Source organism: Mytilus californianus, unplaced genomic scaffold (genome assembly GCF_021869535.1).
Source record: "Mytilus californianus isolate M0D057914Y unplaced genomic scaffold, xbMytCali1.0.p SCAF_2, whole genome shotgun sequence".
In the NCBI taxonomy this organism is placed as follows: domain Eukaryota; kingdom Metazoa; phylum Mollusca; class Bivalvia; order Mytilida; family Mytilidae; genus Mytilus; species Mytilus californianus.
The window spans coordinates 108,441,298-108,452,189 of record NW_026262668.1 but is presented as its reverse complement, the minus strand read 5'-3'; the positions used below and the strand labels follow the sequence as shown (position 1 = coordinate 108,452,189).

Here is a 10,892-nt window from a genome sequence, read left to right as displayed (position 1 = left end):
GTTCAATCACTAGGACGTTAATGCAGTAACAGTCATCAAGATTATGATCCGACTGTCTGAAATGCTGGCCAACTTAGGGGTGGCTTCTTAGAGATATCACTTCTATGGCCATTGAGGGTTTTGTGGAAAGGCTGCTTCGACTCATCAATTATTGGAGGCCACAAACAAAACATTCTAGAATGTAAATAACATTAATTTTTGCAGGTCACATAGCAAAATATCCTACGGTTATTATCGTTGGCCCTTCTGTGGAATGTTGATGAGTGATGCATCTGTAGGCAGCATTTGCAGCGTTTGTTACCGCGCGCTTTCAGAAAATTCTCTCTCTCTCTCTCGATGTCAATCTCGATCTATCAATCTATTAATTGATCTATCTCTCTCTCTATCTATCTATCTATCGATCGAGCATTATAATTTTATTATAACGTAAATTTTGAATGTTTCTATTATTCAATATCATTAAGATAAGTTCTGGTGCGATATTGTTTGGGATTTGTTGTTGGTTTTTGCTACAATCATTAACATTTGTTGAGAACAAATAAGAAGAGTCAAACAAGGTTACCTTTTTTATTTTCTTTAATATGACAAGCGTTTATGTATACATAAATGAACTGTCACTACATGATTCCCGTATATTAAGTCTTCATGATATAAAGATAGCGTTTACTTTATATATATATTCCATTTTAACCATTTTATCGTTATAAACTTTAGACCTTTCCTAGAAATACGGGATAACGCAATGTCGTTACAGATTGTGGAATTTCATAATTGTCCAATGAACATATTATTTCCTTCTTGACATCTTCTAATATACTTCGTATATCTTTCCTACAACAAAAAGGCAAAACAAAAGTCTTAAAAACAAATGCAGAATAATTATAAGCCTGGTCTCTGAAGAGTTTTTACAAACATTCGGTCGATGCCACTGCTGGTGAGCGTTTCGCCAGTCCTGCAGCCATGAATTCTGTGCCGGCTTAATATATCATTAATACGGTTATTTTCTGTACAATTACAGCTCATGAAATATTAAAATTTGTCGAAACACTTTTTCAATCCTAAGGCTAAGATAGCCTGAGCTAGATCTTACACATCTTTTTTTTTTAATTTTGTTTTTAATTTTAAGATTCTGTTCAACTTTAATTCAATTGGCCTTCCAACTGTTTTAATTCGAGTGCCATTTGAGTGTCTCGTGTAGACTAAAAGGGCGTAATAAACATTGTTTCTGTAATAAGTTTTACTGAGACAAAACCATTGGTAAGCTAAAACAATTTAAAAATAAGAGATATCAAAGTGTTTCATTGAGACATTTCGTGTATATATGTTGTAAACTGTTTAAAAGAGGGACGAAAGATACCAGATGGACAGTCAAACTCGTAGATCGAAAACAAACTGACAACGCCATGGCCAAAAATAAAAAGACAAACATTCAAATAATAGTACAGATGACACAACATAGAAAACTAAAGACTAAGCAACAAATACGTGTTCACAACATTAAAGTTTGAATGGACGATTGGAAAAAGTGTCAAGACATTTGATTTATCTTTTGGTGGTCATTTATTTTAAAGTACGAAATATCCCCTGTTCTGAATGGGAAATATAATTTATACTTTTGTAAACTTTCTTAATATTATATTTTTTCTTTTTTCTTATCTTTCCGATCCCAGATTTTTAACTTGGAATAACTTCTCCTTATTAGTTAAAAGAAGCAAACATACTTTTCGTACTTTTCCGCTAGATGTCTCTTCAAAGTATTAAGAAACGATGACGTTGAAGACTTGTATACAGTAGTTGCAGTTGCAGATGCAATGAAAAAGTCTGGCTCTTCTAATATATACTGAACTGTTGATCCTGTAATAAATAACAAACAATCGTAACATACTTTATATATACAAAGCACGTGGCATACCTTATATATGCAAAACAAAACACCATAAAATACTTTTTTTTACACAGAAAAGTTTTGACCGTTTTCATTTAATATCCAATCCGCGAAATTATTACACTTTACACTAATATTCATCGGCATATAAATTAGAGGCAATAGTAGATTACCAATGTTCAAATCTCTTAAATCCATGTAAATAACAAATCAAGGTAGAAACAAAACCATAGGGAAAAGTTTAAGCTATTCATATATATTTATAAAACTGAAAACGTGTGAAGTGTAATTGCTTACCTGACATCATTGAAGGTGTTCCTAAAAGTAAATATTGTTAAAGATTATAAATAGTGAGATACATGCAAATATGAAAATCCCATACTATACATATACTATCCAAAGGTTGTTTGTGTGTGTGTGTGTTGTTCGGGACTTTCATCATTTAATGTTCCAAGATATTTTAACAATTACTGAAAAGACATCAACTGCCAACATGCACATTTGTTACATTAAATTTGTATTTACTAGGATTATATGACACTATTTTGATGGTGTATGATGACTATTGACACATTTCTTGCACTAGCATTTTATCCGCAATAAATTAATAATCATAAATACAATTATAAACATTCTGTTTCCTTTGGTTATAGAATACTTGAGACAATTTTTACATAATGATGTAAAATCAGCATGACTCTATCGTTTTTTCGTTGATATTATAATTCTTATTCATTTTCACAACTTACGATCTGCAAGTGTAGTTATATCAATATATACTGGCATACTTTCTTCGTCTCTGACTTCAGTTTCAATGTCAATTACTTTCCCCTTTACAATCGTTGTCACAGATATATTATACTCTGTGCCTTCCTTTAGATCGTTAAACACAATACATGTATAAGTTGTAATCTTTTGACTATACTCTTCGTGTGTTTGATCCCTGATTGACACTTTATAACCCATTACTGCCCGGGACTCGGGTTTTGGTGGTATCCAGTAGACATAGATTTGAGAAGACGATACTGCTTCTACTGAAAGTTTTCTAGGCTGCATAAATTCTGAAAAAAAGGAGTGAAGACTTATACAGATCGTTCAACCTTACCTTGATTTGATTTTGATTTTTGGTGTTTTAACGCCACTTTTAAGCACCGCTTTTGGGCTATTTCGTGGCGGCCAGTTTTTATTGGTGGAGGAAGCCGGAGTGCCCGGAGAAAACCACCGACCTTCGATAGGAAAACTGACAATCCTAGTCAATTAAGATTTGAGTCGAGTGCACCCGCACGAGCGGGGTTTGAACTCATAACCTCAGTGTTGACTGGCTAGTGATTACAGTAGTAACTACTTAGACCACTCGGCCACCGAGGCCCCAACCTTACCTTGACATACTTGACAAACTGTATTGTTATGAATCGCATTTATTACCTAACTCAGTAAAATTTGTGTAAATTCCATTTAATTGATAATTAATATACTTATCGCTACCTTGATGAAAATCTTGATTTAAATAATCAAGAATTCCCTAATAAGTCTGTGGAAATCTACACAAGAGAATTTTATTTAAATAAATCTGATATCAACAGCAAGACTTATCCTTTTGCTAGATTAGGATATTTCAGTTTCAAACAGTAAAATCAAAACAAATATTTAGGCAATAGGGAGGATATTTCGTTCCCTATTGGTAATTTTCCTTTTTTGTACTAGATATTTCTTTGACCCTTTATTTATCGTGTGCATTCATCCTCGATTGCTATGTTCGTGTCTGTTATGATGTTTTATATTTCAATGAACACAATCTATGTATAACTGGTAAATATCAAGTCAGGGATTTATTTACCATAAATTTCTTAAAAAACTTTTTCTAAATTCTAAACACTGATACAATGATATTGCCCATTTTTAAAGACCTTACGGGATTTTTATTTGCTCTTATCCACGTCATTATAGATAGTTTTCACATTGGTAATCGTACCACATCTCCTTACTTTATATTGTGATTTTATCCTGTATTTATGAAGTGCGACAAACACACTTTTTTATCACAATGAAAATGTAAGTCGGTAATATTACTCAGTTATACTATTAAAAGTTTCTCTACCGCTTCTATTCATAGTTTGACCTATAGACAATGCATTTAACTTACGTGGTTGAAACGTTGTCAATGTGGCTTTCACTGGCTTTCCAGAACAGCCGTCTTCAAAATCAGCAGAAATTTCTAAGTTATATTCTGTATTAGAATTTAGTTTATCGAATTTGCAGAAATAACTATCTTTTTGTTGATTAAAAGGTACATGTTTTATTTGTGATGTAAATGTATTGTGTAGCAATAATTTAAAGTCCTTTAATTTCCTTTTGGTAAGTTTTGGCCTTTTCCAAGAAGCTTCTAAAACTGTCTTTGACGTCGATCGAAATTGAACTGCTCTTGGTTGTAACGAGTCTGAAAAAAATCACAGAATTGAATGATAAAAGTAAGATTCACGGCTACTGCTTGAATACAGCTGCGTAATCAAACAAAAATTAGACAAAGTCTCAAATGGCCAGGTTGCAAAATGTATGACTAATCAATGTAGAATGTTTACAATTACATGAAGGGGAAGAAGAAATATGAAAAAATCTTCTTTCAACTTACTCTATAATACTAGTTGCACAATTTAAACTTTTGTGCAATCTTCTTGTGAAGTTTCAGGGATTTGGGTTTGAAACTATAGGAGCTAAAAATTTGTTTCCTCTTTTTTAAAATCTTTTGAAAAAAGTTTCAAAGTAAATAAAATCACAATTTCACAAGAGGCTGAGCATTTACACAACTTCAACATATATACAATCGTCCTGTGAAGTCTGTTATCTGGATTGAACACTGTATAGGAGGAGTTGATTACACAAAACGTGTACCCTCTTTCGTCACTTTTGCTGAAAAAAAACTAAGTTCCCAAGTCTGGATGCCTGCCCGACCATCCGCCCGACATCATATTACTAAAAGACGGTGATGGACTTCGTCTAACTCCGCCAAAAATCAAACAACACTAAAAACAGGTTTCTCTAAAGTCTCGTCATGACATTAAATTGAAATTGACAGAACTTGTGACAGGTAAATTAGTATCTTAAATCGTCACACCATCGTCCGAAAAAAACCATGTCTACTAAATCAGTTAGCATATTTCGACTGGAAGAATGTTCCCGAGTTTATCATTTCTAATATATTAGTTCCATTTACGGCATTACAATAGAAGGTAGAAGTCCGATTTATTAAATTATTTCTCTTCAATTTTGTTTCGGCAAAGTAATGGGGCAACCCCCTTTAAATACGTAAACACTGTATACGTTGTTGGGAATAGCAGTTATGGGGTAGATTTTCCAAGACAATATTGCAAGTAACTATTTTAGATGTTATTTAACAGTGATTTACTCCTTATCAACTATAATTTTTAGACATCACGTTACATAAAAATTAGTACGATATAAATTTCACAATCTTACCATCCAATTCTTCGATGACATGCTCGCGTACTTTAAATGCATCGACAAATAAAAGTTTAACTTTGCCTTCTCCAATCTCACATTTGTCTAGTTCCTTTTTATCGGCAACTCGTAGTGGTTCAAACACTTTATTCAATAAAACTGGTGTTCCATCTATTCCATAAATATAACCATTATACATGTACCCAGTGACAACACATAAAAAGCAGTCTATGTGCTGTTGCTCTAGACGGGATGAATATTTTTCCACTGCCTGGATTATTTCAAGTCCAGTTATATTTTCTTCGATCAAAACTTCAAACCCGAAATCTTCTAATTGCTCTTTAAAGCTCACTTAAAAGAAATTAAACTAAGATAACATAGAACTACAATATAAATCCGAATTCGGGGAAAGCCAATTACAAATTGCATATCGTTTGTGTGTTAATTTTTTAACGTTTAGTGATAAATGTTTCATGTACATGTATATTCAGGACGAGGATGATAATCTTTGAATTGAGTTTTACAAAAGGGATTAAGTATGAACGATGGGGCAGATGGTGTGTTACTGCTGAGAAATCGGAAGTTTACATTTGGAACGTTGAAATTAAAACGTGTCTCAAACATTCTAGTTTAAAGTCGTTTATCTGTGTTAATATCAAGGAAAAGATCAAGACAAGTAGTAGACCTTCTAGGTTCGTTAGTATCCTTAATTCCAGGAAATAGGAGGTGCATGCACTTACTGAAATGGGGTTATTAAGTGACAGGATGTCTTCAATATATTTGAAAGAGAAATTATAGAACTTTGCAAGATGCTTTTTCTTCTTGTCTTGTAGAAGGTTTTGTATGAATTCTGCTTCATATCAATACAAAACAAGTCGGTCAGTAGAGTTGCAAAATTAGAACCTATTACAGACTGTTTGTTGAAATATCAAACCATCAAACTCAACAAATATGTTATCGATCAAAATGTCTAGCATATTGATTATGTCATTTCAGTGTATTTGTTTTTGGAATCAGTATGTTTCTTCACAAAGTAAGATTTTTTATGACCTAAAACAAGGAATTGTATCTGCGATTCATTTTTTTGTAGGAAAAGCATTGCTTAAGGAGAAGATGTAGTCGATAGTTTAATTGGGCGTTGGGGATGGTAGGGTTGATCGTAGAAAAATAAAAAAAATTGATAATACTGCAAAATTCTAATAATTAACATACATATTTCTTTTTGGAATTATATCAATTTACTTACATATATCTGTTTGAATACCATCTAGATTCGTAAGATGAGACAATCGGAAATCCGAATGGTTTGCTATGATTAACGCAAATCCATTTACTACAAAGCAAATAATTCCATGTTATCAGTATATACTTGTTTGGAAAAAAAATTTAAACGTTGATAGACCCTTTTTGCATTGATGCTGATCATTACTTATAATATTCATTTTCGCAAATTCCAGGTCGACATTTTTAATTTAGAAAAATAATACGTGTATTTACGTTCAATTTTAAAGCAAACAACTTTAAACCTCGCCACATTCTGTATGTTCTTGTTCCAAGTCGATTTTTCGAAAAACTAAGGATTTTCTTATCCCAGGAATAGATTACCTTAGCCGTATTTGGCACAACTTTTTTGGAATTTGGTTCCTCAATGCTCTTCAACTTTGTATTTGTTTAGCTTTATAACTATTTTGATCTGAGCGTCACTGATGAGTCTTATGTAGACGAAACGCGCGTCGGGCGTATTAAATTATAATCCTGGTACCTTTGATAACTATCAGGAACCTGAAATTAAGTGGTTGTCGTTTGTTGCTGTATATCAAATTTGTTTATCGTTTGTTGTTTTGTACATAAATCAGGCCGTTGTTTTTCACGTTCCCCGATGATAGTGAATTGAATAAATTAGCTACAAAATGTTATGGTGCTACACTTTGTTTCTTGTGAGATTGAAACGATCAAAGTATTTTGTAATTAAATAAGAACATAAGTAAGATTCATAAAAAAATTAAACAAAATTGTTTCTAAAATTAATATTTTCTATTGTTAATAATATAGTTCACAAAACAATTCTTTACTGCAAATGTCATTTTTAATGAAGTGGGATGAAACCTGCTTTTTGTTTTGTAACTTTAATTTATTTAAGACACACGATTTTCTACATACCCGGTTTGGATGTTGTTGTTTCGGAAGATTCAGTAGTTATTCGATATCCTTCATTTGCAAGGCCCTCTAATTTCACATCGTATATTGTACCTGGTTTAAGATCTTCTATTACATAAGACGTCATAGACACATCTGGGTGTACTGCATGGAACACGGTTGTATCATCTGTTTGTTTTCTGTAGAATAGAGTATAAGCCTTCAAGTCTGTATAGTCTGCTGGATCCCAGTAAACATCTATTTCAGAGGGTGACAAAGCATATGCCTTGAGACGATCACTGGAAATTACTGAATAGAGAAATGGCAGTTGATTAAGGGAGCTACCATTTGATTTTTATGGAGGGGGCTAGGATGAAATTTGAAAAAAGGCAGGACAGGAGCTTTGAGCAAAAAAAAAAAAGGCAGGATGAGCAACTTTGCAAAAAAAAAAAGGCAGGATGACAATTTATGTAAAAAAAGTCAGGATAAATTTATAAAAAAAAGGCAAGACCGAATAGTGTGAAAAATAAAAAGGCAGGACAGAGATTACAACTAAAAATTCATCCTAGTTCGTGTTGCTCATTCTTTAGTTTTCTATGCAGTGCTTTGAAGACTTGTTTGTGTATCTATCGATTTTGTTTGCCGTAGTTTCGTCGGTTTCATTCGAATTATGAATTTGATTGTACCTTTGGTATCTTCAGCCTTGTTTTAATGAATAAGATATTTCAGCAATTCCGGCCATGAAGATGTTTAATAAACAATTTTCATATCACCGACTTTTGACTCTGGAGTATACAATTTTCCGACAGGATAATAATTCTGTGGTGGGACAATATAGTACTCGGTCCAGTAAAAACAACTGAAAGAAGCAAAATCAAGCTTACAATCGGTGAAATTTTGGGGAAAATTACTGTTTTCCACACAGAAGGTAACCTGCCGAAAAATGATATACCTCAAAATTTGGTAGTATGAAAATAGTATATTTTCATATATTCCTTGATATATTGCATACAAGATATTGCCTTACACCAATGTATGTATCGCTGAAAAGGTTTTTAGTCTGGTATTTGATACACAAGATCAAATATCAGTTCAGTATGAAACTTGCGTTAAGTGTTGTTGAAAAATAAAAATTACACTTTACAAATTTCGTGTGTCCGAAGCACTTTTCTAGATTGAACTTCTCCGGGAACGCTTAAACCCAAACATTTCAAAAACAAGGGTGTAGAAATCCGTAGAAACATAAGTAGCGATTGCATAAAGATTTGGCATTAAAAATTTACGTTAAGCAGATTTAGGATATAGAAAGAAAAAAAATAACAAGTACTTACTTTTATCCTCTATAGTTTTAACATTTTCCTTCATTGCTGACACCTGTGTATGTAAATCTTGTATCAAAGATATTACCTGCGCCTTTTGTCGAAATTTGGATAACAACTCCTTCCTGTGTTTAAGCTCTTGGACTTTAGTATGCAATTCTTCTGTAGTAAGAGATGACAAGTCTTCCGCCTTTTTCCTTTCTTCCACATATTTACTTGTCTGTTCTATCTTCTCATTTAATTCTTGCAGTTGCATATCAAATTTGGACCGGGCTGAAATATCGGTTGCCATAGGGGCTACACCTTGGATAAAATGAAAATATAAAGCTAACAATATTACTGTGATTACACTCATAATCTGGTACCTTTTTAAAATATCCGGCATCTATAACAATTTATGTAATATTTTAATCACTTTTCTGTAATGAGTTAAATAACTAAATGTACGTTTAACACCAAGGATTCCGACCGTTGATCTCTAACCCCAAACAACAATTACCAAATTACTATATCCCTATCATAACTTTAAGATAATCCTTTGAATCACTTAGATTTATTACCATATTTTGCAAGAAAGATTTGTACATTTGTTGAAATATGTTATAGTTTCGTATCAATACATAATGGTGTACATACTGTTGGAAACATTTGGTACGTCATTTCTTCCAAATGAATCAGTTTTCAAATCTTCTTGAACGTTTGTTTGTACTTCTGATTGTAATGATTGTATTTCTTTTATAAGTTGTTTTTGTCTTAGAGCTTTCTTCTGAATTTCAAGTTGTTCTATCTTCTGAATAAGTTCGTCTCTCGTGGATGTTGCTTCATTGCTTTGTTTTGTACTTTCGTTAATTATCACATTCCCAATTGCCCTAGTTCTTTCACCGTCTGGAATGCTTGCTAATGTATTTGTAGTTGGTTCAATCTTTAGTTTATGCTGGTGGTCCTCTTCCTCTTTGTAGTTTCGTTTCTCTGTTAATAATGTTTCTGTTGATATATTTGTTTCAGTCTTCCTTAGATTTTCGTCATCGTCCTCTTTTTTATGGTCATTAGATGTTGCTTTTTCGTTTTCCATTTTTAATACTATCAGTAGTATACCTAATAAAGACGTTTATTAAAAGTTTGTAATTATATCTTAGTCTTTGTCACGCTTTTATCGCGTTTTGCTTTGTATATTTACCCAATAACCAAAAACAAAACAAAAATATTTTTATTGAACTTTACTTTAACTAGGCATTGATTTGGAACGATTCGATTTCGTTAATTAATTGTGTTAGCATACTTTCAGTATAACGGATTTAGTTTCATATTTAAACACAATATTATACATCAGCTAAATCTCACCAAAGATATAAGGCTTACAATTTGGTACACCATAGAGCGTTGGAAGTCCAAATAAAATGCAGTGATAAAGAGCATAAAAAAAACAAAAAACAAAAAAATATGCCAAAATCATTATTGTTTTATACTTTATTTTAAGATAATGATTGACCTTACTTAAAAGTACCAATACCAAATAATATAGAGGATTATCCAGGATATAGTCAAAGTTATTTGTATAATATGTTCCAGGTCATTCGTATATATATTTGTATAAGAAAGTTTGGTATTGTTTAACCAAATGCCGACAATTTTTCTTTGTTACATCGACGAGTCCGCTGAAGAAAGTTTACAGATCAAATATTGAATAGAAACTAACTTTTAACATTTTAATAATGATATCCCGTCCCCTTTTTCCTGAAAGTGACCTACCGAGTTAGACTTACCAACGAGTTATTACTTACATGAGCAACATGACGGGTGCCACATGTGGAGCAGGATCTGCTTATCCTTCCGGAGCACTTGAGATCCCCCTAGTTTTTGGTGGGGTTCGTGTTGCTCAGTCTTTAGTTTGTTGTGATATGTGTACTGTTGTTTGTCTTTTTTTAGCTATAGCGTTGTCAGTTTATTTTCGACTTATGAGTTTGAATGTCTCTTTTGTATCTTTCGCTTCTCTTTGTTATATAACAAATTTACAACATTAATAAATTAAGAAAGGTCGGGTTTTACTCAAATTTGTTTGTAAATTAAATGGACAAATAAAATTTTGGAATTGTAAA

At 32.5% G+C, this 10,892-nt stretch overlaps 1 protein-coding gene across 2 annotated transcripts; it reads right to left on the bottom strand.

The window, feature by feature from the left end:
- Positions 1-537: 537 nt before the first annotated feature.
- On the bottom strand, positions 538-9,900 carry LOC127730711 (uncharacterized). 2 transcript variants are annotated; one of them, XM_052239220.1, is made up of 10 exons: positions 9,433-9,900; positions 8,809-9,099; positions 7,502-7,786; positions 6,588-6,674; positions 5,360-5,692; positions 4,029-4,322; positions 2,635-2,946; positions 2,183-2,203; positions 1,722-1,854; positions 538-831 (listed from the first exon to the last, which is right to left on the bottom strand). In XM_052239220.1, exons 1-10 carry the CDS (start codon positions 9,866-9,868, stop codon positions 711-713), a joined length of 2,313 nt encoding a protein of 770 aa, XP_052095180.1. In that variant the 5' UTR covers positions 9,869-9,900; the 3' UTR covers positions 538-710. The 2 variants fall into 2 exon arrangements, with proteins under 2 accessions (XP_052095180.1, XP_052095182.1); XM_052239222.1 differs by having other exon boundaries at positions 7,502-7,735.
- Between the last annotated feature and the right edge of the window lie 992 nt (positions 9,901-10,892).